The sequence below is a fragment of the Podarcis bocagei genome (assembly GCF_964188305.1).
Source record: "Podarcis bocagei genome assembly, chromosome: 8".
Lineage (NCBI taxonomy): Eukaryota > Metazoa > Chordata > Lepidosauria > Squamata > Lacertidae > Podarcis > Podarcis bocagei.
This window is the reverse complement of record NC_138133.1, coordinates 31,336,012-31,363,913: the sequence shown is the minus strand read 5'-3', so window position 1 is coordinate 31,363,913 and position 27,902 is coordinate 31,336,012. Positions and strand designations below refer to the sequence as shown.

Below are 27,902 nucleotides of genomic sequence, written 5' to 3'. Positions count from 1 at the left end.
ATTAAAAATTGTCAAATTGCTACACTACATGAAAGATTGCTTTTAGTTAATGCACCACTTATGTTTTGCACTCAACCTGTCTCATTAAAGCATACACAATAATTTGTTTTGTTGGAATAGGTAACCTATGTAATTTTTTTAGTCTTGAGGCTGTTGGTCCATTAGGGGGCAAAGGTTTGGGGGGGGGGGAACATGCTAACAAAAAATAGATATGACCATTTAACAATTCAAAAATAATGTCACAACAAATTCTAATTCAGAGTTTACAGACTTTGTGAACTTCATCCTCTTCATTTTTTTCTTTTCATGCAAAAGTTGACAATTTGCAGCTATGGGACAGCAGAAGCCAAACAATGTTCCACTGTCCTTGAAACTATCGAGTCTGTTTCTTTAGCTGTGTTTATCTAAGACTAATGCAGATTCATTTCAACTAGATGGTGTCTGGTAACCTACTACCCTAAATTAGGGTTGCCATATTTCAAAAAGTAAAAAATAATAAAAACCACTGAGCCTCTTGGGCTTGCCGATCAGAAGGTCAGTGGTTCGAATCCCCATGACGGGGTGAGCCCCCGTTGCTCAGTCCCAGCTCCTGCCAACCCATAGCTGTCAACTTTTCCCTTTTCTTGCGAGGAATCCTATTCGGAATAAGGGAATTTCCCTTTAAAAAAGGGAAACGTTGACAGCTGTGTGCCAACCTAGCAGTTCGAAAGCACACAAAAAAGTGCAAGTAGATAAATAGGTATCGCTCTGGCAAGAAGGTAAATGGTATTTCCATGTGCTGCTCTGGTTTCGGTGTTCTGTTGCCCCAGAAGCGGCTTATGCTGGCCACATCCATGGAGGTGGGATGGATGAAGAAGATAAACTGAGCTTGAATCCTAACAAGACAGGCACTATGAGAGAGTGGTTCCCATGTGAGAGAAATTGGTCCACTGCCTGTCCTGGATGGAGTTGCACACCCCCTGAAGCAGCAGGTACGGAGTTTGGCAGCGCTTCTGGACTGTTATCAGGCAGGCATCTTCACTGTAATCTTTTACGTGCCCACTTTAAACATTTTTGTTTAGTCTACCCACACATGTAGAAGTTATAGCTATTGTTGATTTTAATCATATGTTTAATACCTGTTTTTAACACACACACCCCAATAATTTAATGGTTTATATGTATTGTAAACAGCTCACCAACACATTCGGGCTGCAAATCTTTCAGTATTGAGCTAAGCAATATGAATCCCTATATTTGCATACACTTTCAGATCTTTAACCAGGCCTTTTTGGTTGTGACAACTTTAAAAATGTGCTGGGGAGTGGTTTATTCATTGACTTGTTTCTTGTTTTTACTTTAATTACGCATTTCGTTGGTTTCTATATTGTGATTTTATGTTGCAACCGCCTCGAGACCTGCGCGGTATAGAGCGGTATACAAAGAAGGATTAATAATAACAAGGTGCTTGTTTCCAACATAATTGTGAAACGTGTTTTTTAAACTCTAAAACACATCGATTTCAAAAGCCTCTGGGAGCGAGTTCTAACGCGATTTCCAATGCAACCCTATACGTGCCAATGAAGAAGAGGGGGCGGGTGGGCTTTGCCTCCACAGCGCCCGACGCCTCGGGCACCATAGTAACCTCTCATCAGGCCCGGAGCCGGGAGAGGGCGACGTGCCGGGCTCCACGCAGGCCTCTCTCCTCGCGCCCCTCGGAGGCCGCTCCGGCGGCTGGGCCCTCCCTCCGCCTCGCCTCGCCCGTCGCCGCCGCTCCTGTTCCTGCTGCTCGGCCTGGCGGGGCGGGACCTCACGAGGCGGGCGGCTGGGTTGCGGTGCTGGCGGTGGTGAGTAGCGGCGGGCCGAGGGCGAGGGGCGCAGGTGAGGGTCTCAGGCCCTCGGAGAGCGGCTTCTCGGCTGCTTTCCTCGGCCAGCTGCCTTTCCCTCCGTGGCGACGGCGGGCCTCGCGCCTTTCCCCTCCGTTCCTTAGTAACCTTCAGGGCGGAGGAAACACATGTGAGAAAACAAGTTTCCTCGCCCCGATATTCACGGAAGCCACCAGGAAGTGTATGTGTATTTGTATGTATATACGTGTGTGTGTGTGTGTGTGTGTGTGTTTGTATATACACACACACACACACATTGTGAGTATAGGAGCCTATACTCCCTAGGGACTGAGGTCCCTACGCCCCCCCCTAATATTTGAGGGGGCTGCCCACCCCTAAAGTTGATGGGCATTGCCATTCCAGTAGTGTGTGTGTGCAACGTCATGTAATCGATTATGTGGGGTGGGACTTACCTGTCCTTCCTCCCCCCCCCCCATATTTTATTCAAGTTGGCACCCTTGAATGTGTGTGTGGGGGTGTTTCCCCAGGCCTCTTCCTTCGCTCTTTCATCAGGAACAGAAGTTGCTCTAATAAAAGGCATGGTGCTTCTCGTTGTGTGTACCCCCCACCCCCTCTCCTCATTTTACATCGAAAGGGCTCCATCAGCTGCATAGATCCTAAATTTAAAGGGGCGTTTATGTAAAAATAAAAAGGGCTTCGTAGGCTTGGCTCTGCAGATCCAGGTGCTGTTACTTCTGTTTTGTGTATGTAGCTAAAGAAACCAGATCCAGGTGCTGTTACTTCTGTTTTGTGTATGTAGCTAAGGAAACCAGCACAGGTACAAAATAGAGTTTTTTCCAACCCGATAGATAGTCAGTTGAGACTGGATTTCAGCATAGGTCTTTGTGGTCCAGTTTCAGAGGCAAGCATACCAGTGCTAACATGGATTTCCAGGTATTGCTCTCTTTTCTCTTAGCAGCGTTATGTTTTTATATCCTGCCTTCCAAATAATTCAGGTGGTTTCCCATCCAGATGCTAAGTAGATTCAGGCTTACTTGGCTTCCGATGGCATTGTTTCACCTCCAGAATATGCCCGCCCCCAGCCTCTGCCATGTACCTCCCCCCCACCCCACCCTAGACCTGAAACAAACTGTTTGGGATTTAACCTGGCTACTGTTAAAAGTGCTCTGTACTTGGTACGTAATGTTTTGAGAGCAGAAATGTCCATGTCCTGGTGAATGAGACTTTATTAAATATGGTGAAACTGTTTTCATCTGTTAGATGCTAGTTGGCATCCTGAGTATCATTAGCTGGAGATCTTTGTAGCAAGCAAACCTTCAGAGTTTGTTTTGATCCAATTTGCCTAGCCTAGAGAGACCTGCATGGCTCAACTAATAGTTTTTAAAATGTTCTAGCAGCTTGTATAAATCAGTACATAATAGTATTGCCTTCAGACAATAGACAAGGTTTTCCAGAACAAGGCAGCTCACTCCTGGGATAGGGGAACATCAGGTTAGGAAGCCAGGTAGAGTTTTTGTATGTGAATCAATCAGGATGGGGAAATTGCAACTCTTAGTTTCTGTGAAATGTGGCAAATATGGCTGGAGAATATCCAGTTGAAAGATATATGTAATTAAAAACTTTGCTTACACAGGCAGTTTAGGACTAGAAGAGAATTCCTGTTTACAATGGAATTTTAATAGTCCCAGTGAAGATAAAATATATACTGTAAAGTGTTGTAGAAAAGCACTTGAGAATCATCTCATATACTTTGTCTAATCCATGCCCCAGAGTGAAATTGATTAAAGAACTCGCGGACAAAACGTTAATTTGGCACCACTGTTGTCAAAGGCTAGGTTAAAGAACAGAGCCTTTCTGCTATGGCCTGCAATTCAAAGTCCACATTCTTCAATTTTGCAGCAATTGCAACTAGCAACAGACACACAGAAGTGTAGGTAGTCTTCTTTCTTCCCATTCTAGCCCTAAAGAAGTTGTCAGTACCATGAGTGTTGCTCTTCTACCACTCATGCTGGCCTTCCTGTTAGAATCTTCCCTCAGCTAAGTCTCCAGCTGTTAAGCTAAAGTGTATTGCAGAAATAGCTCTCTCTTTCTGAGCACAGTGGCAAGTATTTAAACAACCCAATGAGGAAGCAGGACACTAATCACAATGGAAGGGGGGTCCCAGATAACTCCAGAGGCAGACAGCAGATGGAGTTTCCTTTGCCATCTTGTCAAATACATTCAGATTTTTTAATTTAACTTTCTTCCATGTTAGGACTGTAAGGAATCCTGATGAATCTTTTCCACTTTACCACAAGAAGGCTGGTTTCTCAAGTATATTGTGGACTGAAACCTGCTTCTTCCAAGAAACAAAGGACGTGCTTTGAAATGGCCCGACCAAGTTCAAGTAAGATAAGATTCTGCCCATGCTGTATATTTGTTTTCGTGTCCACACACAATATGATTTCTGTGAACTGATTATTTTTGTTCCTGTTGTAAATAATGAATCTTGAAATCTTAAAAGTTTGAAACCTTCCATTTGAATCACTTGGGTTTGGAGAGCTGTGTTGGTGAAGATGATTGTACAGATGATGAGATTTGTTTAATTACTCCTATTTTTTTAAAATGTAGCTTATTAAATATAAGGGGACATTAAGGAGATATTAAGGAGACATCTATCCACCTTCCTGTTTAAGAGTAGAACTGCATGCTGTCTTTACAAATGTGTGTGCCTCAAGTCCGTCTGTGGAAAAAGGGAGTAATTGTAAGGGAGACTCTGTAAAAGGAAAAATTCTCCCTTACAAATATTTCCCAACAGCTGGGCTTTCTTCTGGTTTTAGAGCCCAGCTAGATTTAATAACAAAAAAATTAAAAAGATGGAGGAGGAAGAATATTTGTGTTCCTCATAATGTGCAACAGGATATTACCAATGTGAGACAGCTTACTTTTTTCAGTGTCTGGAAATTCTGTAAGTTGCTAATTCTTTATTTCTAAATCCATTTGAGATTGGTCTTGCTTTTATGGTTCAACATAATTTGTGGTCCTGCTGCTTTTCTTAAAACTGTACTGCACTGTGTTAGCCATGAATATAGAAATGCAATCATAATGGGAGGTAACCCAGAAGGCCACTAACTTGTGATCCTAAGAAGGCATCACTAATTTTACAAGAATAAATCAGTTAAAATAGTTAGATCCACACAAAGGAGCTCACCCGTACAACTTTCATTTTTTAAACTTATTTTTTACATTTAAATACCTTAAATAAAATGAGAAGTTGTATTCTGTTATGTTTAGACAAGAGTCTGTATAACCAAGTACTTCAGTTTTGAATATCAGCAGGTCAGGTCTTGTTTCTAAGCACTTTTTAGTTTTGCTGTGCAAGATTCCTTAATGAGCTGAAATGGATGCCTCATAAAGCAAAGCGTACATTCCATTTTATTTAATTTTTTAATCATGAACTGGCTAATCTTTGAAGATCAATAGGGTATATACTTCAGTACACCGAGTTGCATCATGAATGAAATTATTCATGCCCTACAGTTTTGCTTTTAAAAAAACCCTCCATTTTAGGACTCATCAAACTCTTAAATGTTTCCAGGGTCAACACGTAAACATAATTTTGTGTCAGACATGTCTTCTGATTATGGTCTGCAGAAGTTTTAAGATACAAAATTTAAGCACAGGCAAAACTAGTCAAGCTCAGAGAGACTGTTTTGTCTAGGTCATCCATTCCAGACATCTTTAAAGCTGAGGAGTTTCAAACTTTGGTTTTCCACTTTCAGATAAAAAATAGCTTTTGTATGTGCTTAAAATGTGTCATTTAGAAATAAATCTGACTTTTTCATCTTCTCTTTTTTTTTAAAGGTATGGCTGATTTCCGAGAAGCATTTGCTAAAGCAAAGCATATAGCTATTATTACAGGGGCTGGTGTCAGTGCTGAGAGTGGTGTTCCGACCTTCCGAGGTGCAGGGGGCTACTGGAGGAAATGGCAAGCTCAGGTGTGTGCTACTGACCCGTTTTCCCCCCAGGATGCTAAATACTGCTACTTAATAGCCTTTAAGTGCAATTCTACACATATTTACTCATAACTAAACCCTGCTGAGTTTAATGAGGTTTGCTCCCAAACAAGCATAGGACTGCAACCCTAGTAGCTTTGAGGGAATGTAAGGACATAGTTTTATTTGTTTATTAAAACGTTTATTTCTCTCCTTTTCGTCAGGGAGCCCAAGGTATTGTGTATGGTCCTTTCCTTCCTCATTTCATCCTCACAACAACCCTAGGAGGTAGTTAAGGCTCAGAGATACTGGCCTGGTTTGCACAACATGGTAAACCAAACTATGGCTTAGTTAAGGTTAGATATTGTAGCTATAAAGTCATCTTGTAGACTTGGTTCCAAAATGGTGATTTCAGGCTAAATAAGTATCTGCTAGGTCAGAGCTTTTCAAACTTCATATTGGTGACACACTTTTTAGACATGCATCATTGTGTGACACAGTAATTCAGCTTTACTGTAAGAGTACAGGGAGCGTTCGTGGGACACATCTACACACTGCAGCCAATACACTAATGTGTCGCGACGCACAGTTTAGAAAGCTCTGTGCTAGGTGTTCCTGCTAGATATCAGGTTATACACCTAGGATTCTGGGATAAAGAAACAATTGGCTACAACCCATTTTTAAGAATGTAAAGTCTGACTGCGGTCCAAATCGGTCCCACGCCTTAAACAATACACACAGATTTCCAGATAGGCAGTGAGCAGAAATTAATAGAAACTGGCAGTCTTTATATTGGCCAAGCTAGGGATTGATTTTGGTTGGCATGTTAGATAAAAGACAAAGTAGTTACTGTACAAAGTGGTTATATTTACAGTGGCAGAAAAACTGGAGGGGATTTTGTGAAGCTGAATGCATTTCAGTGTTATAGTGACACTCTGATCTAAATGTTGCATTGTATGAAAGCCCTATTGATTGGCTTCTCAGTTCTGATCCCGTGTTTTATATTGTTCAATTGAGTTTCTGCTTTGTTATTTCATGTGATATAAAACAAATAAAGGGTGGCATTCATCTAAGTTTTACCCTTGAGTAGATTCAATGAAATTAATGAACACAACTAAGTTAGGTCTGTTAATTTCAGTGAGTTTTCTCCGAGTATAACTTAATTTAATACCACCCAAAAGACTTACCTCAATCTAGATTACTCCATTGTTGTCTGTGAAGTACTGAACACACTGAAACACAGTATATAAATGCCAAATATTGTGCTTATGGCTGCTTGCAAACGAATGTGAGGCTTTATAATCAGGTATGGGTGTTCTATTGACAAAGCAACAAATGATTCCTCCCCCTCTACCCTACAGGAACTGGCTACTCCAGAGGCTTTTGCAAGGAATCCCTCTAGGGTGTGGGAATTCTACCATTACCGTAGAGAGCTTATGATGAGTAAACATCCAAACCCTGCACACACTGCCATAGCAGAGTGTGAGGCCAGGCTAAGCAAGCAAGGAAGGAGTGTTGTGGTTATCACGCAGAACATTGATGAGCTCCACAGAAAAGCAGGAACAAAGCACCTCTTAGAAATCCATGGTAAGGAATCCCCAGCAGTGTGTTACAGATATCTCATTCAGCTATCCTTTATAAGATGTTTGTTGATATTTCCAATCATAAAGACATGGAAATTAAAGACCTGAGAATTAGCTATGATGGGACATTTTCCCTCCCAGTTCCTCTCTCAGGTTTCTTTGAAGGCATGCACAAGATGGAACTTGCTTAATTGCAGCTGGAAGACTGAGGGTAAACATGTGATAGCGAAGAATTGCACCTGTATTTTTCCTTTGCTGAATTAAAAGCAGAGGAGGGGTTTTGATTGGGAAACAATATTTGTTGTGTTTTAGGAAGTATTAAGCAGAAATGCTGCTTTAATCAAATTGGGAAATTGCATGGCTGCATTTCATTAAAAAAAGAAAACACTGGGAAATTCAATAATAGTTCTCCTGTATAATGTGTAAATCAGCCTTGAAAGGCACATTAGAAATTACCATAGAGGGTAGGAACTTAATTAGTAAACAAATCAGGGACCAGAAGGTCATACGCAGCCTTTCATATATGTACTACCACAGGCATAGACAAACTCGGCCCTCCAAATGTTTTGGGACTACAATTCCCATCATCCCTGACCACTGGCCCTGTAAGCTAGGGATGATGGGAGTTGTAGTCCCAAAACATCTGGAGGGCCGAGTTTGCCTATGCCTGTACTATCATGTTGAGGTGTTTCCCTTTCCTAGTGAAACATCCTTTGTCCGACTGAGCTATTCTTGAAGGATGGAGGTCATTCAAGGGGCTCCATCAGAAAGGGAAAAATAGCAGTGCCCCTGCTTTAGGAATGGGATTCTGCAGATTCTGGCTGTAGTATTTAATTCACTTCTTTTAAGAAGTTTGTTTAGTGCTTCTACAATGCATGATTTTTAGAATCTAGAAAAGTAGCCTTACTAAATCTGCTGTTGACTATGTACTTTGTAGAATTATAGAATATCTGTGTGTATGACTTGTAGTCAGAAGAACAAATAGTTACTTGGGAATTGGTGAAAATTATTAACCTATGATATTTTATTTATTTGGGCTTGCATTTTTGCAGCTCCTGTTGCTTAAACATTTCAATAGTCTCCTTTGGCTAGCCAGTAGATTGTTTCACTAATAAATGCTTTATAATATTCTTCCAGGCTCAAAGTGCTGAATTAGGCAATTTTCAGTTCCTGTAAGATGTATGAGAATCACACTGCTGGTATGATGTGTTAGAAGTTTTGTATTATCAACTGTGAAGTCCATGTTTAAAATATGGGATTGTTATTTACAGGTAGCTTATTCAAAACCCGATGCACCAGTTGTGGAACTGTGACAGCTAATCACAAGAGTCCAATCTGTCCTGCTTTGGATGGGAAAGGGTAATGGATCTGTGCTGTGTTACCTACAGTTTGTGTCTGTTGGCTCCCAATGTAGACATTTTCTCCTGTCAGATTAGGTGAACATTCAGTAGGTAAGATACTGCATACTTCATGGGGTACTGATCCAGAGGGCCCTTTAACCTTTGGAAGGGGTTTTTCCCCCTGCAGGTGTGGGGGCTGATGCTTAAAGGGAATAATTAAAAGCTCCTGTCCTGCTCAAGAGTAGAGCTGCCTATCACACCAGTCTGGATCCCAGTAATAGAGTTTAAGTAGTCTGCTCTGAGTAGGACCAGCATTGAATCCCACTTGATGAGCAGGATTTACCTAACCAGGCCCATCAGCAGAAGCCTTGAACAATTATCTCTGCTTGCTTATGGGGCTTTGCGTGCCCCTCAAAATTGGCTCTTGGAAGGTTGGGAGAACTCCCAGAACAGTGCAGGGGGGCAGGAGAGGGGGGTTGTTCTATTTCACAAGCTGTGGTGCTTGCACAGAAAAAAGAATTGGAAGAGCATGACATTGAGTTCCACCCCATGTGGTGATGATGATGATGATTACACTTGCAATGTTCACAATCTTTATTTGCATTTATAGTGCTCCAGATCCAGATGCTGAGGACAGCCAGATTCCTGTAGAAGATCTTCCTCGGTGAGTGCTGAGCTGCTGAAGCATTCAAAAATTGCATGCAAAGGAGATGCTCTGTTACTTAACATATTGCAGCAGAATTTGTAATAAACTAGATGAAGATTTTTAATTGCTTTGCTTTCTTCCCAGCTTTGTGGCAGTCTAACATATATCTCCATAATTTTTCTTGGCAGATGTGAAGAATGCAATGGCCTCTTGCGCCCTCACGTTGTATGGTTCGGAGAAACTTTGGATTCTGATATTCTTACAGAGGTTGAAAAAGAACTTGAGATTTGTGATCTTTGTTTGGTGGTAAGTGATTTTTGGTCTGTTTCTTTGTCTTTAATTTGTTAGAGCCTATAACTTAGTATCGGCTCATGCTTCCCAGGAAAGGATTCATGAAGTTAACTGTCAAATATAACAGACATGAAATGTCAATATTTTCACATAGCACAAGGTTGGGCATTTGAGTGGTCCAATTGAGTTGTTCAGTTGATGGCTCAAATATTTTCAACGAATGGTCAGATCTTTTTAAAGCATTCATTAAAATAACAAGCTTCAACAGAGTTTAAACTTGGGGTGATTACAAAAGGAAATTAATTGCCAATAAATGTGAAGTTCCCTTTGCATTGAGGCTCTTGTCATATTTTGAAATTTACAGTTTCCAGTAGAATTGGCAGGTTATCACATACCAGTGGCTTTCAGTGGCATATGTATAACTTATTTTACATTACCCACAATACTTATTTTAATGGCGCACAGAAACATCCTAAACTGTGCTAATCTTTGATCCAACCAGATATGTCTGCAATGGTGTAATAGTAGTCATAGGTTAAGGTAAAGGTACCCCTGACCATTAGGTCCAGTCGCGGATGACTCTGGGGTTGTGGCCCTTATCTCACTCTATAGGCTGAGGGAGCTGGCATTTGTCCGCAGACAGCTTTTGGGTCATGTGGCCAGCATGACTAAGCCTCTTCTGGCGAACTAGAGCAGTGCAAGGAAACGCAGTTTACTTTCATGCCGGAGTGGTACCTATTTATCTACTTGCACTTGACGTGCTTTCGAACTGCTAAGTGGGCAGGAACAACAGGAGCTCACCCCGTCACGGGGATTCGAACCGCCAACCTTCTGATCGGCAAGCCCTAGGCTCTGTGGTTTAGACCACAGCACCACCAGCGTCCTGCAGCTGGTTTACAAACCCTTTTTTAAAAAGATCAATGCAGTCCTCAAGCTATAGTATGATTAATGTTGAAAAATGTAGGGCGCTCCCAATGTCTGGTTGAAAAAATGTGATAGCTGCAACAAGCCAAAGTTTTGGGCAGCTAGGTTAATGCTTATGAACCACTGCATTTTCTTCTCTTTCTCAGGTTGGAACGTCCTCTATAGTATACCCTGCTGCTATGTTTGCTCCCCAGGTATCTGCCAGAGGAGTGGCAGTTGCAGAATTCAACATGCAAAGCACCCCGGCCACAGATAGGTTCAGGTAGCACCCTAATATTCTTTAGAACTAGTAAATGCCATTATCTGCAGAATTAATTAAAATGTAAAACCTGCTGTATCTAAAATGTTTGCTAGCAAAGGCAATGCAATTTTCTCACTTGCAGCCTAATCTGCAGACCAGCAAATTTGCCATTAAACTTCTTAAACTCCATAGAAATAAATGGGATATCAAACAAATGTAAAAGATTTACTGGTTTATGGAAGGGGGGATAGGTAAAAGGACTAACAATGTTCTGATATTTGTTTAGGGTTAGGGTTTTGGAATTATTTGCCGAAGTACAATTATATTTTATTAAATACTATTTATATCCTGATTCTGTTTCAGGTTTCATTTCTCAGGTCCCTGTGGAACCACGCTGCCCCCAGCACTGGCACGCCATGAAACTGAGATAATCTCATGAACATTTATCAGCAACACAGAGGAAAAAACCCAGCTGCTCATTCAGTAGGGTGCAAGCATAAGAGAAACGTGGGACTTGTAGAAAACATCATGCCTGCAAGTGAGCAATAGGATTTAAGGGTGACACTGAAGAAAATAGATCATGATTTTCCAGTTGGTTACAAGAATGAGCAAAGCAAAAGAGTTGTCATGGTCAAGGACATTGGAAAAGCGGTTACATTTTTGTTAGACAAAACCGATTTATGTGAAATGAGAGCATAAAAATGCCAACAGTTCAAAAGAAGACATTTGTGCCCTGAAATATTAGACTACATATTTGGCAAATCATAATGGGGAGGGACTTCATCATGACCTTACACTTCTTTGTGACTACACAAAACAATTTTATAAACCAACTGTAAAATTCTGAGAAAGGTAGGAGTAAGCAAATGGGGCAAATGACAGCTTTTCATATAGCCTATACTCCAGTTTTTGTAGGAAAATGGTAAACAAGGTGGTTTTTTTCATGAAGCAGTGCAATCCTCTAAAAAGGTTTACTTCCAGGATGGTGTACATTTCTTTGTGGTGATCAGTATGAGAAAACAATTAAAGGAACATAGGTAGCAGCATCCATGTGCAATGTATACATGCTTAATTTCTTCTCGCTCTTGGACTTGTATGAATGTATCTGTGGGTTTGTTTTATTAGTCTTTTACTTGTTTTGTCTACTGTTCTAAGTCACTAAGATAAGATAAACCAATGCTTTGTCTGTTTTGTTCCAAAGCAGTTTTCCTATCAAAACATCAATATGTATTAGCAGATCTCATTATATAATTAGTGCTGAAGTAGATACCACACTAACCATGTCTGCACTTCCTCTCAACTATGATAAAACATCAGTAACTGGGAAATGGAATAGAACGCAATGCTGAGTTACTGTGAAACAGAACTTCCAACTTTTTGATTATAATATGGGTCTGCAGTTTTCTTTTTTAAATTTAATATTAATATATAATATATAGAAGAATTTTGGAGTAATCAGTGTGCTTCACATATATTATCATTATCCATCAATTGTAAGAGGCTTTGTCATGAGCAAAGTTTCTGGAGCTACAAGGAATGTAAGCTCTCTCAAAATTTGAAGTCAGTTTAAGCTAACATCCCCCAACCCCCCAAAAACAAACGGCCTAGAAGGGGAAGCCAGCAGGGCTTATGCTGGCACCATCTGCCAGAATGAGAAAGGAGTATAGCCCTGCACATGGTGCATTCATGCCAGTTTGGTGCTCAAAGATGTGCACCAGCCTCAATCTTAGAACAATCATGTTGAAGAAATGTTAGATGGCAGCTTGGTGCAGCGAAAGCTGTAGAAGGGCACTGGACTGGCGCCTTTTAAAAACGTAACAATTTGGGCAGCATTCTACATGGTTATATGGGAGCAAACACAATGGAATTTACATTTGGGTAAGCATGGATAGGCTTGTGTTGTTTTAGTATATGCTTTTGCCACGTTTCTTTGGGCTAGTGCCTAAGTGCAGTTGCATTCTGGATATTGGAATCTTTGGCAGCGGATCAGAAATGGAGTGGTTTCTGCTGCGCAGATGCCTTATGCCCTAACAATGCGAGGGGAAATTATGTGATTTGTACTGTTCTTTCACAAAAGAAAATAAACTATGTATTAATCTGAAAACAGAATCACTGGTATCTAATTGACAGAATCCCTTGGTTGCTGCGTATGGAACTCAGACTGCCCCTTTCACCTCCTTCTGCATTTTCCTTGTCCAGAGGTGGAATCCAAGCTTTAAGCGTAGCTGTGACTGGACACCAGGGTGTCCATCCAGAAGCATGAACTGGCAACAAATAGCACTTTCTGTTCTTTCTAACTTGGGTCCTGTTGTGTAGGCATGTGTGTTGGGGTGGGGCATTTGCTGTAACAATCCCGATGCAAACTGTTAAATACACCCGTACTTCAGGGTGGGGGAAGCTTGTGCTGAGAGGGGATTGTGATCGCTTCGCTGTGCAAACTCAGCCTTAACGTTGCAAATTAAAGAGCCGAGGCTAGTTTGCTTTACTTATAAAATCCTCAGTGCAAACTTTCCTTAAGCTGCAGCAAAACCCGCCCCGATCCAGTAACTGACTGAAGCAACGTTGCAACTGTCGCGGTTTAAAAAAATCACGTTTCCACAAGAAATAAGAACCAAGCTGGAAAGAGCAACAGATATATTACTGTGTTGCCATCCCTTGAGGGCGAGCGAGGGAAGAACAATATCCCTACTAATTGACTTATTTTGGCTTCGACGGGCAACTCCAACGCCCTCGGAACCTCGCCGCTCGGCCAACGCCGCCTGCCCGGAAGCTTATTTTCGCGCGCCGAGTCCCCTCTTAGCAAGTCCCCGCTCCGCCAGGCTGCTTCCGGGTCAAAGGGACGAAGGGTCAGCCGGAAGTTCGAGAAGTGGAGAAAGATGGTGGCGCGGAGGACTCGCTCGATGGCTAGGAAAAGAGTCGCTGCGGAGGCTGCCGCCGCCGCCGCCGCTTCCTCAGAAGAGGACGAGGAGAGTGACGAGGCTCCCGAGGAGGTGACCTTCGAGAGCGCGCGCGCCGCGGCCGAGGAGGCGCGCCGGTTGGCGGGGGAGCGCGTGCGCAGGTAAAGCTCGGCGTGGGACTCTCTTCATCCCGCGCCTAGAACGACGCCTTGCGCTTCGGGGGTCAGCCTCGTCGTGGCGGGGAAGGGCGGGGGTCGTAGTTGACCGGCGCCTGCCCTCCCTCCCTCCTCCTCCTATGGGGCGGGCGGGGGGGGGGGAGAGGCAGCGCCAAGAGCCTTTTTGTGGGAAAATCGAGCCATTCGGCAGGACTGAGGCGCCAGAACCAAAGAGAGAACCTGACGTAGCTGCATCTTTGTCTTCAAGGAGCTGCTGCGTTCTGTTCTTGTTATCCCCGTGTCTTCGTCCCTTTCTGGTGTTGTAAATGGCCTTTGCGTAAAAGGTCGAATTTGTCCATGATAGGCCTCAGCTGTGAGAAAGTATCCCTTACTTCGGTAGGAAAATAGTAGGTGGAGTTTACTGGGAGAATAGTTTGCTGCATGCTAGAGAGAAGAGAGTATCAGTTCTTCAGACAAACAAGAGCCAGGATTTGGTAGTGTGATTCCACCTGGAGAAATGCTTGAATTTTCTTCATTCTACTCTTAACGGTTCAGTTTTGCAATTCCTCAAGGACCACCTCTCCCCATATAAACTGACCTGGACCATGAGGGCTTTTCTGCTGTGGCTCCCTAATCCTCTTCCACCAGGCCTCTGGCTGATGAATTTTCTACGGCCTTTTAAATGTGTTTGGGGAGGTCTTGTCTTGTTTCAACTATTTTGTGCTTTTACCCTGTATTTTTTTATCATGTGAACTACCATGAGATCTTCAAATGATATAATAATAATCATCATCATACAACATCTTAGTCCAAAACTAAGGGAATGTATTAGATTTTTCTTGGTAGATTTGATAATACAATGCTGTCTACTGAAAGTAAATTTTCAGTCATTCATATTATAAGGACAATTTACTGTGTTCACGTAATAGTTAAGTGTTTATCCCTCCTCTCTTATAAACGTAGACAATTGTGGCCATTGTGAGAATACATTCTTCTTTCCCCCTGACTGCACTTCTTAGCTAGTTTCTCTTAACTTTGTTGATAGCACTTGGAACAAGCACTCACAATTGACTATACACATTTATTCTTCTTGTGCCCATGTCTTCTCTTCATAAACAACATTTTATTATTTATTTACTCAGAGAAAAGGCTACCTTAAAAGAAAAGAGACGACAGAAAGAAGAACTATTTAAGGAACAAAAGGTAATGTTGAAGTTGTTTTATTTTTCATCCCCAGCAAACTTCCACGCTCTGAAAATGTTTAGCAGTTGTACCATACTGCCCCTGCAGTTGCACACCATAAGACTGAAAATCACCATGAATAACATCAAAATTCAGTCCCAATGTGTTACTTTGCAGATACCTGTGTGAGGGATTTACATGTGTAATACACAAATGTTATCTACAAACTAATTTTCTAGAGTTCCCAAACGTTTTTAAATGTAAGTGAAATATTACACATAGTTTTGCACCACTTTTTATCTTAATGATTGCAGTCTATTGAGGTAAACTATTTCACTATACCTTTTAATGTATTTTTAATCCTAGCCCCTTCCTTTGCTTGTTGCAATTTATCACAGTGCATATCTTGGGTACAGCATAGGCTGTTTTGCTCAAACCTACGTGGTTCCTGTTTGTATGCTTTTATAAGGACCCATGAACAAAGTGGAGGCAGGATATAAATATGCAAGCTTAATGACTTAAGCTCTACCATTCTGGGTCAGACAAAAGCTCTATCTAGTTCAGTGTCCTTAAACAGCAGCCAATCAGATGCCTCTGAAAAGTTACAAAGTGTCCTGTTCCCTCTTCCCATGGCAAGACTTGTCTGGAAGTTTAATCTGGGATATACTGAACCTAACTAAAGATCTTGTACATAGCCCAGCTCATTGGTCATTCAGTCACAAAATCATAATGATCAAATGAGATATCAGGGCAAAGCCTATTTATCCCTTTCCCAAATTAATGCATGGTTAGATACCAAACTTTCCACTCAGCTGTCAGCTAGGCATGGTATACCATTACTGCTAGCATTGTCAGAGGGGTTGCTTAATAATTTGCTAATGTTGGTTTCTTTTAGAAAAGAAAGCTGCTTCCTGAAAATGTGTTGGAGGAGTTGGCATCATCAACACAGACTAGGTAAGCAAAGTATGTTCTGGAGCACCAATAAACATTTCAGTGAGATTGCGTTGTATGCTTCCTTTGGCTGCAATACCCATAAATGACTAACCCCCATCTACACTGATGAATTTATAATTTCCAACCAACACCAATGGCCAGAACGGGGAGAGCAGCACATGAATCAAGTGTCATAATATGTAGCTGGTGTATGCCCTACCTTTAAAAATGTCTCTTAAATAGTAAGGGAATTGGAAAGTTGAGTTACTGGGCGCTTGCAGAAGCCTTCCTATCTTAGTTTTGCTATTATATTCATGGTAGGTAAGCACAGCTATTAACAGTAATTGCTGTGCGTATTTTAATAGGTTCCATATGAATGTGCCATTTTTGTATTTGTGAATAATTGATCAAAAGGTTCCTTACTAAATGTCTTCCAATGTTAATTTCTCCTTAGCAAAAATCAGCCATCAGCCATGCAAGAGCAAGGTATGTGTACGGTTCTGCCCACGATTACATTGCATTTATTATGTACTTTGTATCATGCCATAAATATTAGGATCTACTTGACAATGCCCATAAAATATTATGACTATTATAATAATGACCATGCTAACAATTTTTGTGTTGTTCATTAATCTTATAGTTTGAAATAATACTTTCACTTCTCACAAAATGCATTAGTGCAGTAAACTTTGTTCTTTAATTCACATATTCATCATAAATGTGCTGGGTCCCCAATTAGCTGCACCTGTTTGTCTGATAACAGTGGTCATTCTTTCTCTTACCACATACATTTGTGAATAGTTTAGTTGCTAAAGAGGCTAAAAAAACTACTGGAATGGGTTTGCAACTAGTTGAAAAGTATTACAGTGGTACCTCAGGTTAAGTACTTAATTCGTTCTGGAGGTCAGTTCTTAACCTGAAACTGTTCTTAACCTGAAGCACCACTTTAGCTAATGGGGCCTCCCACTGCCACCGCACTGCCGGAGCACGATTTCTGTTCTCATCCTGAAGCAAAGTTCTAGAAGAGCACTATTTCTGGGTTAGTGGAGTCTGTAACCTGAAGCGTATGTAACCTGAGGTACCACTGTATAGTCCTGCATGGTATCCATTGACGTGTAAAGTTTCAATGAAAGTTTCCATTATTTTTATAGGTCAGAATGTTGAAGATGATTCTGAAAGTGAGAATGGCCAAAAAGATACAGAGGAAGACAGTGAAGAAAACTTGGCAACTAGGTATGGCTGAGCGATTCTTACATGTCATAGTGTTGTAAGAAAAGCCCATTTATTTGATCTGTTCTGCACGTGCATATGATGTTCTTATTGCTCCGTGCTCTGCCATAACCATTTATTTGGTCACAAAATCTCAGGTCCAGCCGCTTAAAGTACTGTACATAGATAGTGTTGCATGTCAGTTATATTGCAGGATTCTCCATGTACAATATTTGGCTATTTCTGTCCATTAGTTCAGTAAGACTCAGGAAACTGCTGTGCTTGGCTTGAGGATGATCCTGGGTTTTATTACTACAATTGCCTTTTAAAAAATCTTGGAGACCCACAGCCAGTCACAATAGATAGTACTGATATAAGGCATCTTTTATTTATTTACTTAGGAAAGTTTATAACCCTGATAGGTTTTTATACTGTTGATGAATTAGCGTTGTTCATTTTGAACAAGCCTGAATTATTATTATTATTATTAGTGAAGCTGAGGAGTTATTTTATTTTATTTTGATAAATCAAGGTTTTAGTTGTAACATTATTTTCCCCCCACAAGCCATTTCTAAAATCATGCAAGCTTTAAAATATGGTGCCACGTGTGACAGTGTATGTTTTCACAAAATACATCTCCATGTTAATACAAAGGCAAGCTTAGAGGCAGCTTCTGTACTTGCAACAGTATCCTGTGAAGACTGTCAATAGTACGCAAAGTAGGACTGCCCAATAAGTAATAACCTCAATACCTGTTAGGTATTTTTGACTTGTCACTTAAATTAGCTTTATGTATGAAAACATGATCACATACATTAGATTACTAGGAAAAAAGGGAAATTGGAAATCATTTGACTAAAACTTTCTTAATGTAGGTCTGCTCTAGTAAGAAAAGTTACATTACAGAGAACTAAGTATCATTTTATCATTAGGCTCCAAGAAAGCTATATGGCTGTGCAGCTAAAAGATCAGGATTTAACCAACAAGCAGCAGCAAGCGGCCAAAAGCTTCCTACAAAAACACCTCTATGGAAGAGGCTGCCACCGAACAACAGGTACAGTGGCCTTTTGCTTAACACATTTGTAGAGTTATATATGTAGCTTATGCTAATTGACTCTTTGTCTTTTCAGCAAACCAGTATTTTTCTGTTGGAAACAAGAGAAGTGATGTTAAAAAAGCTGCATTCCAGTTTGTGAATAAGTCTTGGGGTAAGTGTTTATTTTTTTTGAATGTGCATCCTATGTGGGTAATGAAGATGTGGTATGGATGCAATCCCCCATGGAGCTGTTTGTTATGTAGGAGCGATGTAAAGGAGGTTTTCTTCCTGGGACAGTGCTTGTAAGTGTCATGTTCAGGTTTGACACTGATCCATCTTTAAAGGACAAGTGTTTTAAAAAAGCAGAAAACCCGGCCAGAATGAAGTGTAATTAGCTCAGTGGTCAAACACATGATTTGCCGAAGTTCCCAGTATTTCAAGATAAGCGAGGGAAAGGTCCCCCTGCCTGAAACCCCAGGAGAGCTGTTGGTCAGTGTAAACAATACTGAGCTAGACAGCAGTGGTTCATCTTGGTAGACAAGTCAGCTTTCTATGTTCCTAAAGAAGTTTGCTTTCTTGTTTGTGGGAGATTGGCTGGACATGCTAATATAAATAAAATAAGGGTTGATATAGTCCTGAGCATGGAGCTCAAAGCACCTTGTTTGTTGGTATTATTAGCAAGATCAAACAAGCCTCCTAAGATAATGTTTTTTTAGATACTGTGTTGAGAGAATGGTATCACACCTAGTGCTGTGGATAAGTTGATGTGAGACTTAAGCCAAAAACTGTCTGCCTTAATGTACTCAGTTGCTGTGGCTTTCTCAACCCAGAGGTGAAGGGGCAGATTGGCGCTTCTTTCATAGACAATAAAATCTTTTTCTTTCCTACCAGGTAAAATGCAAAAGCAAAAGGCTAAGAAGTTGACAAAGCACTGGGTTTCTTCAAAGATAAGCTGCTGAAACACAGACTACATTTTGACAAGTTGTGGAAAATAAATTGGAGTTTCTAAGTAAGAGCTGTTCAATATGATTTCTTACATGTATATTGAAAAGAGGCTTCATATAAGCCAACTTCTGTAAATACTATAAAGTATTAAGGGCACTGTCATATTTTTATCCTGCTTTTCTCCTCTAAACGGTGCAGTGTACTTTATTAGCTTTCCACATTTAAGCTAAATTTAATGCTGAAATGCAATTCTATTCCTTAAATCCTTAAAGGATTGGAATGTCTCATGCAGGGTTACAATTCTGCAGGACAGCTTTTTCATAATTGTTTTTATTTTAACAAATCTCTAGGTTAATAATTGCATATATGCTTGTAAACAATATCTGCTGGAATCTCAATTGCTAAAATAAAAATGCAAAAGAACCAATACGGATTACAAAATCAAGTTTTTCTTGGCCCTGAATTTCAACTTTCACATACAAGCTGCACTGTGAAAATGAATACTTCTGATAAAGCTATGCCACCCCCATTGGTGTTCAGTTAATATTAAAGCAGTGTAAGACAAAAAGTGAACCTAGACTGCTATGATCTCTCATCAAAAGGTTCTTTAAACCCTTTTAACACAAAGGAATCCCCTGCAGCCCATGTCATGACTTTCATAACTGGAGATGTTTAATTAACTACTCCCAAGTCCAAAACACAACACAAGCAAAGTAAGGTAGCCATCCTACCATATGTAGAAGTATTTAATGGCTGGTTAATTATGGTATCACTACATTTTATTGCAATAGAGTACTCATTTAAGCACTTTTAAAAATGCAGGGTGTACAAAGATTAAATTAAGACTGAAATTGACTAAATATTTGGTTTTTATATAAATAGGCCATAACCACACTGTGTTGACATATAATACTGTTATAATACAACAGTTAAACAGGTGAGTCTACAACATAAGTTGTCTGCAGTTAAACAGGAAACAGAGTTGAAAAGACCATGTTAAAACAAAAACCACTAGGAAGCAGGTTGAGATTGTAAGTAGCAACAAACATATTCACTCAGCTCCTGAGTATTTCAAGTTTTACAGTACACATTAAAAATATTTCTTCCCATCAATACTATACAGCCAAACTGTCAGGTACTTATGCATTTTGCAAATTACACTGATTGATCTATGTAATAATGGGGGTGGAAGTTGGCAAATTATCCTGCTTGAAGTTTACATCACCCACATACTAACACATCCACAACATCATCTATTTCGTCCAACCTTCCATGAAGGCAGGACTTTTTTGGTTTGTCTGGAACAATTCAAGGGTTTGTCAATCTGATGTTACCAATGATACTTAACTCTGGTTAAAGATGGAAAATTTATCCTAACAGTAGGTTAGAAAATCATTTGCGTCATGCTGTAAACTAGGAAGCAATGTAAAGCAACAGACCTGTCCTTAGTACATAATTTAAAAAATCCAAACTCCATTCAGCAGAGCTGGTCTACTTTCATGTTGAATATAGCCACATTATACACCTTGGACATCATCATATGCATAGCTAGTGTAGATAATCTTCCACTGTGGCAAATGCACAGGATCCAATTCCTGACCGGGCCATCAATCCTAGACACTGTGAAGCCTGTCCCATTGCAAGAGCAAGTGGAGGTTGCTTTGGTAGATTGTGTGTCTCTGAAAAGATTACATAATATGTTACACTTAAGATCAGGGGAGGGGAAAATCTTTCTTACCAGATACTTTTCCTACAAAAATATTGTGCCTCTGCAGTTACCAAACTGGACTTTAAATTCTTCCCAGCATCCCAAAAGAGACTGACTATTTCACATCACAAGACTTTACCATAACATAAACCATACATGAATTATATGGTATCAAAACCTTGTGAATCTTACCAGTCAAGATTGGTAAGAATTTAAGAATTGGACAAATTTAAGATTTGTGCCATTTGATGTACCACGTCATACAAAAAATAATCCTTCAATGAAAATGAGTGTGTAACTTTGACATTTACGGCAAAGGGATTTGGTTAAGTGCCAAAAATTGCCATTGCAATTTCAACAATACTGTTTTTGGCATACAACACCATAATTGCTTTAGGTTAACTTACAATAACAAATGTGCTATGAAAAAATTGGCAAGCCTTACCTAGTATTGCACTATTGAGAACTGAACACACAGGCTCTCTCTGAATGGGGTCCAGCTGATTTCCTACTGGACTGCTCCAGGGATCTGAATATGCAAGTAAACTGAATGCATCCTGTTGAGAAATCCGGGCTTAATTTTGTCATTATCAAATTATCATCCGATTAAAATCAAGTACACTTGCATTTTTTTTTATCTTGCAAAAAAATTGAGCTTTTGGTAGAGGGCACTATTATTTGCCAAATGTAAATTCCAAATTCTCTTTTAAAATCATGAAAATGATTGTTACATTTGTAAAAAGCCACAGTTCCTAACAACTACACAATATGAGATCAAGTGCTCACTATCAGAGCAGGGGTGGGACATAAAGTGCTTATGAGAAAGGGAACTGGTTTTTTGTTGTTGTTTAATCGTTTCCGACTCTCTGGTTTAATATAGTCATTTTCCACTACATTTCCTTAAGTATGATCCAATTCATTCCTCCACACAGAATTCAAAACCAAAGCTATACTAGCTACCAAAAACAAATCAAACTGCTTTTCAGCTGCACATTGTACTAGTTTTGTTATTTGGGTGGCTATTTGACACAAATAGGTGCAAGCACATTAATGTTTCACAGATAACAAGCTAGTGAGCTGAGAACTGCAAACATCACCCTCTTCCTTGGCATAGACTGGATTGCACATCAGTGTGGATATCAGCGCAAGCTCATATTTTACTGGAAAGACCTTTTAACTTACTTTGAGCATTTTCTTATTTGCTGTGTTTTTGCCACACTCTCTTCTTAGCTGCTCACTCATGGCTTGCAATTCTCTGCCAAAATGAATCATTCTTTCAATAGCTGCTTGGCTACCTCCACACAGTTGACGTCTTAACTGACTGGAATCAACCTCTGTGAGAATGATAAGGCACTATCACTAAACAGCACAGCAGTGAGAACACAGTGTTTTGATTACACACAAACTCAATGAATTAGGTCAAAGTAATAATTGTGGTTGATCAATTCAGGGTTTGGGCTTCTGATTTAAGACTAATTTCTAATCCATTTTTCAACTTTGAGAACTCTGCAAAGCAGCATACAATAAAAGTGACAACAGCCCAGATAAAACCACATAAAACACACACACAGATCCAAAATTCAAAAGGTATGACAGAATGATGGTTTTATTGTTCTTCCAAAGGAGCCAAGAATGTGGATCTGGAAAGCTTCCTTGGGAAGAAGTTCTACAAAACTGAGGTCAATGCCAAAAGTGCATTATTCTTAGTAGCTGACAAGTCTTGATAGCAGTGGTCTAATAAAAACACAAGCCGGAGCTGTTTAAGTATCTAAGATAGACTTTGGTTACAAGGAAGGTCTGCTGACTCAAATAAAAACTAATTTAGGTTTGTTTAGTGTATCTATACTAACCCAGAGGATGGAGGAGGGGAAGAGAGTCATCCAAGTCATATTATCAACTGCTTTTGAAACTTCCCTCAAATTCAGAAGCAGTTGTCTATGAGGTAAGCAAGACTTTCTTGGGCTAATGAAACTGGATCCTGACCACTGTAAATATTACTGCAAATGTAACGAAGCAAGCTTTATTTTGCTTTTTCTGTGTGTTCTGTTTTTAAATTTAGCCAGTCGTATCAAACATTTCCCATTAGGCAAGTTTGTATTGATTAAATGAATTTAAATATACTATTCTGTGATAAGCTATCTTAAACCATGCAACTGATTCTGCAACTTGCTCATGCATTAAAGAAGTATTTGATATGTGATATTCTGGGCTCACCACATAGCAAGGCATCTTGCTAATCTTGTAGACAGACGCTGGGTTTCACAGAATATGCCTTTTTGTGCATAAACATTTTTACAGGGCATGAAAGTGGTGACAATTTCCCCTGCAATCTAGAAGTCCTTGTGCTGGGTTGGATCTCCTCCAAATCATGGTGATGGAAGTTTTATTATAAACAAGTGGGCTTTTATTTTAGATAAAACCTGATAAACATCTGTCTGTAATTTGACACACTATGGAGAAATACCAGAATGTGTTTACAGCACACCCTCCCTAAAATTATAGAAATAAGCACCCATAATTCTTAAAGCAAAGGATATTCACTAACTGTTCCCGATTCTTGGACTTCAGCTGAGTAAATATATTCCTTTCTTGGAAATGCCTCCCTTTACCAAGGTTATGGCTCCAGACCTGATTCAGGCTTGGTAGCTATAGAAATGTAACTGCTTTCTGCAAGGCAAACAATCTTTTTTTCTTATGAAAGTGCTTCTGAATCTTGTATTTGGATATTCCCCGGAATTTGTTTTTTAACTAAGTAGTGCCAAAAATGTGGATGGGGGGTAGATAGAAGAGGTACATTAATTGTCACAGACACTTTTTGATACACACCTACAACAATAGCTAATCAAAAATTCTTACAGTAGTGTTAGTAGGTGTGTGTTTTGTTTTTCAAGGTACAACTTGGGAAAGTATGATGAAAATTTACAAAAACTATCCAGAATGGAGCACAGACATTTGCTAAATTTGCTCTGCTCTCTTTTACATGTAGTTCTCCTTTATCTGATCCATTTAAACAAATTAAGTTTGTTCTGTACCTAAATGCTCTATAAGGCTGCAAGATAGGAAGGATTTGGGGAATGACATCAAAAGCACACTTGCACACTACCTCAATCACGCAGATGCAGACAGCATCCTTGTACCTCATTGGTCTATGACACTGGGAAAATGAGTAACATAGCTCATTATGCAGATTAACTTTCTCCAACCTGGTGCCCTCCAGATATTTTAGAGCACAGCTCTCATCATGCCTAATTATTGCCCATGTTGGCTGGGGCTGATGGGAGTTGTAATCTAAAACATCAGGAGGGCTGTGGCAAAGCTGATGTAGTTGTTTCTACCTTACTCATTAGCAGGAAAAGTGTGATGCTGGTGTGAAGACATTCCACACAATAAGAACCACTTAGGAGTTATGGTGAGCAAAAGGTGTAACGCTGAAGCCATTTCAAGCAGCATCTGTGTGACAATTCCATCCCTTCCAAGATTATGCAAACTCATATGATATTTTACAACAATGGGAAGGAAGTGTGAGTCTTTCAAGCCATAGTGAAGCACCGCAGAGTAAAAATAATCCAATGCAAACTAAGTAAATTATAAATGTGGACGTTACATATAAAGATTTTCCACTGACTATAGCACTTCAGAGCTATATAAACTGCCTGAAAACAGGTTAGGTATGCCTAAATATCATTTGGAAATAACTGCAAGTAAACAAAACAAAAAAATGGTGATAGTAATATTAAATATGTAAGAAATTTTGCTGCAGACCCATTTCAGTGTCACATTCTTCCATTTCGTGATCATGTTTAGAACTACCGTTAAGGAAGCCATTGGATGATGTCTCTGCAACCCCATTGGAGTAGTGATCTGTTTCCATGTCTACATCATTGCTGAGAAGAGGAAAAATGCATCATTAAGTGTATAAAGAGTTGGAATGGGGGTCTCATTTTTAAATGTGCACCTCACTATGTCCCACAATGCAACTGGGGAAGAATAAAAACCTATTTTACCACACATCTGCATCTGACTTATGGTAAAAAAATAAAATAATCACTTGACTGATGGGGTGACAGAGCTCTTCCTTGAATAGTCTAGTTCTCTGTGTGAGCTTGTGCATCCAAAAGTGTTGTAAGAAACATTACTATTGGAATATGAGAAAGTTGAATTTCATGATGAATTCAATACATTATGAAGATTCCTTAATAAAGGGTGGATCAAAGGGTATAAAAGCAAACCCACCTCAAGCAGGTTGCTCCCATAAGCCTGAGCTTGCTGGCACTGCCATCTTAATTATGCTGCCCCTGACAGAAGCACGTGGGTGGCATGGCAGTGGGTGGTATGTATGTAGGTGTACTATTCAGAGTGCTGAGAAAGCAAGCTAAGCAATCATGGGCCTCACAGAAACACATGATGGAGGCAGTCCAGTGGTGGTGAAGCCTGCAGGGACCGTGGCACTTGTTCTCCAAATATGCCATATTCTGGCACCAGGCCTGTCTAAAAGCCAGAACATGAGCTCCTAAAAAGTTAAGTGTGGGCTGTGAATCTCCAAAGTCACCACTTTTTATTTATTCTGCAACAGTTCTTGTAATTGCACAATACATAACTACAGGAAACAGGACCAGCTTTCCCTGTTGCTCCTGAACACTTAACCTATGCAGCTCATTTTCTTAGCCTTATCAGAAACTGGTGCACCAAGTAAAATATAAGCCCCATTCAGATGTAGAGTACATCCAATATATTCTCACCTCTGGTCATATTCACAATTTTCAAACACTGGGATTTCTCTGCAGACAACCACACAAAAGACGTACATATTTTGGGAGCCGTGCTAAAAGCATGACCCTCCACCACATCAACATAGATAGGACCTAAATAGGATAATGCATCAGTAGGGCTAAAGTTTGTCATTTATCCACATTGGTTCCAGGCAGGCAAGAATTAAAAAAGTTAAAATATAGAAATGCTAAATAGACATGTGAAAAATATTTTATTTGTGGCTCGTGTGTGTGTTTAATTTTTTAAAAATAGACATGTATGGGATTGTCCAGTTTCTCTCCTCTCAGACAGAGTATCTGAAATATATCCACATCAGAGGTGGTATGTAGATTCCTCTAAACTTTCTCTCTTTGTACAGGGGGTTAAGACAGGGAAAGGGATTTCACAGAGAAGTATGTGCTGTACAGCAGTTTCAAGAATGGTGGCTGCCTACAGTTGATATGAGAATGGGGAGAAAAGTCCCTGAATAGTAAGTGGTTGACGTGGGGAAAGTAGTGATTGATTAGTGCATACCCCATACTAAAAGCAGAGAGAAAAATATTTGAATTGAAGCCCACCCACTAGGGTGAGATGGAGGCACTGCAGCTTGTAATAATAGCCTATACAGGTAACTCACCACTTGCACTTATCTTACTTATGTGATCACAACTTTGCATGGGTGGGGAAAACAACCCACTCTCCAATTTACTTACTCCCTTGCATCTATGCAAAGCTGTGATCGTGGGACCCAGCTTTGGGAAGGTGGTGCAAGGGCTCTGGCAGCATCTCCAAACCCCTGTGCTGCCTTCCCAAAGCTGGACAAGCAACCCTCCACCTTGCAGTGAATCCCAGCTCTGGGGGATCCTGGCTTTATGCAATTTTGCTTATATGCGTGATGGCTAGGAACGCAGCCGCCACATAAGATGCGAGTTACCTGTCCTAGAAAATCAGTACATTACATAAATCACGAACAGTGGTGGATGAAGAACAGTGGTATCAGGTTGGAATGAGTGTACTTACCTGGAGTAGCTGTTAACTTGCTGTGATCGTGTTACATTTATATTATTGAGCTCTGGTACATTCAAACTGGTGGACTGATGTTTACTGTGACAGTAAGACTGATATGCTTTGTTTGATATCACTCCATTACTGCAACTACTTTCAAAACCTAAAACCCAAAAAGCAAAAATTCTTTTTAAAAATAATCTAGTGTTTGAATTTACAAATGTGTGCTTATTTTGAATATTCATAATTCCATACAACATGGGTTTTGCATAGAAGGCAAGCTAACCTCAAAACAATATGGTTTCTGTCTTTCGGCACCTGAAAGGACTCTCCTCCCATAATCTCTCCTCCCTCCCCAGCAGTAGTATGAAGAAGCTGTCCATTATTTGATCTACTGTGGTCTAGATAGCATGGGATGCAGCAAGAAAAACCATTCCTTCTGCCTGCGAGACAACTGTAATGAGGTTTAAACTTTTGGAATAATCTCTTTGCTTGATCCTTATTTGCTTCTTAAATAAAATTATGACAGTGGCAATAGCTGCAGTGGTTAATTGAAAGAGAGGCCCACTTGTCCATACACTATGGGACATGTCTGTCTCTATTGTTAGAAATAAGACACGTGCAGAAGAAAAGTTGTTAGTGCCAGCAAGGAGCTGAGTGGCAACACTGCAGGACACCAGCCACAACACAAAGCATTTCATATGCTAATAGACAGATGGATGAAAAACTGAAGATTCGGAAGTGAAACACCTCTGTATAACACCAGCTTCTGCCAGCTCAAACTCACCAGAACAGTGTGTGCTACTTCCTTTGCCTGTTGCTAGACTGTGAATATTCATTCCATGGCTGGGGCTCATACTAGGACTACTAAACGATCGAGGACTAACAGGATAGCTATCTTGAGATTTTGGACTGTGACCTCCTAGACATCGTACTTCACTGTCTGTACCATTGACCATTTCTATGAATTGCCGTACCCTAGGAAACGTGAGAGAAGAGTTAGTTTATGAAGCCAATATAATTTCAACAATCTAATTGCTCTCAGTATTATTAATAATTTGCATTATAGTAGTTTGGATGCTGTTTAATACAAATGAAGGTCAGTGAAACATATAATCATTACTGCAGAATGAGAGCATCTACTTCTTCCCCCGCCTTTCCACAGCTGTAACAGTAACTGCCACTTGGAAACCATTCAAAAACAGAAGATTGGGGAATAAATGAAGGAGCTTTGCAGCAGAGGAAGGGCCTTTTC

The 27,902-nt window shown here is 40.2% G+C and overlaps 3 protein-coding genes across 8 annotated transcripts in view; 2 read left to right on the top strand and 1 right to left on the bottom strand.

Annotated features, from left to right (window-relative positions):
• The first annotated feature begins 1,654 nt into the window (after positions 1–1,654).
• On the top strand, positions 1,655–12,934 carry SIRT5 (sirtuin 5). 3 transcript variants are annotated; one of them, XM_081206591.1, is made up of 9 exons: positions 1,655–1,826; positions 4,081–4,212; positions 5,670–5,803; positions 7,162–7,387; positions 8,655–8,742; positions 9,334–9,387; positions 9,558–9,675; positions 10,731–10,846; positions 11,189–12,934. In XM_081206591.1, exons 2-9 carry the CDS (start codon positions 4,098–4,100, stop codon positions 11,262–11,264), a joined length of 927 nt encoding a protein of 308 aa, XP_081062717.1. In that variant the 5' UTR covers positions 1,655–1,826; positions 4,081–4,097; the 3' UTR covers positions 11,265–12,934. The 3 variants fall into 3 exon arrangements, with proteins under 3 accessions (XP_081062717.1, XP_081062718.1, XP_081062719.1); XM_081206592.1 differs by lacking the exon at positions 1,655–1,826 and adding an exon at positions 1,869–2,046; XM_081206593.1 differs by lacking the exon at positions 1,655–1,826 and adding an exon at positions 2,648–2,759.
• A 720-nt stretch (positions 12,935–13,654) lies between these two features.
• NOL7 (nucleolar protein 7) overlaps positions 13,655–27,902 on the top strand; it is a 17,121-nt gene continuing 2,873 nt past the window's right edge. Inside the window, exons 1-9 of one of the 3 annotated variants that reach the window (XR_014011063.1) lie at positions 13,655–13,883; positions 15,020–15,080; positions 15,955–16,013; positions 16,447–16,478; positions 17,147–17,228; positions 18,137–18,258; positions 18,335–18,412; positions 19,132–19,249; positions 24,698–24,950. Coding sequence is in view for 1 of the 3 variants with exons in the window: in XM_081206656.1 (XP_081062782.1) it covers positions 13,702–13,883; positions 15,020–15,080; positions 15,955–16,013; positions 16,447–16,478; positions 17,147–17,228; positions 18,137–18,258; positions 18,335–18,412; positions 19,132–19,199 (684 nt within the window). In the remaining 2 variants the exon portion in view is untranslated. Of the gene's footprint in view, positions 13,884–15,019; positions 15,081–15,954; positions 16,014–16,446; positions 16,479–17,146; positions 17,229–18,136; positions 18,259–18,334; positions 18,413–19,131; positions 19,254–24,697; positions 24,951–27,902 lie in introns of those variants that run through there. The other 2 variants (XR_014011062.1, XM_081206656.1) reach the window with 2 other exon arrangements.
• Positions 19,900–27,902, bottom strand: part of RANBP9 (RAN binding protein 9) — a 27,334-nt gene continuing 19,331 nt past the window's right edge. Inside the window, exons 9-14 of one of the 2 annotated variants that reach the window (XM_081206362.1) lie at positions 27,435–27,625; positions 26,663–26,810; positions 24,704–24,777; positions 22,076–22,227; positions 21,339–21,450; positions 19,900–20,864 (exon numbers count right to left, since the gene is read on the bottom strand). In XM_081206362.1, coding sequence (XP_081062488.1) covers positions 20,734–20,864; positions 21,339–21,450; positions 22,076–22,227; positions 24,704–24,777; positions 26,663–26,810; positions 27,435–27,625 — 808 coding nt within the window. In that variant the 3' untranslated portion in view covers positions 19,900–20,733. Of the gene's footprint in view, positions 20,865–21,338; positions 21,451–22,075; positions 22,228–24,655; positions 24,778–26,662; positions 26,811–27,434; positions 27,626–27,902 lie in introns of both variants that reach the window. The other variant, XM_081206361.1, reaches the window with a different exon arrangement.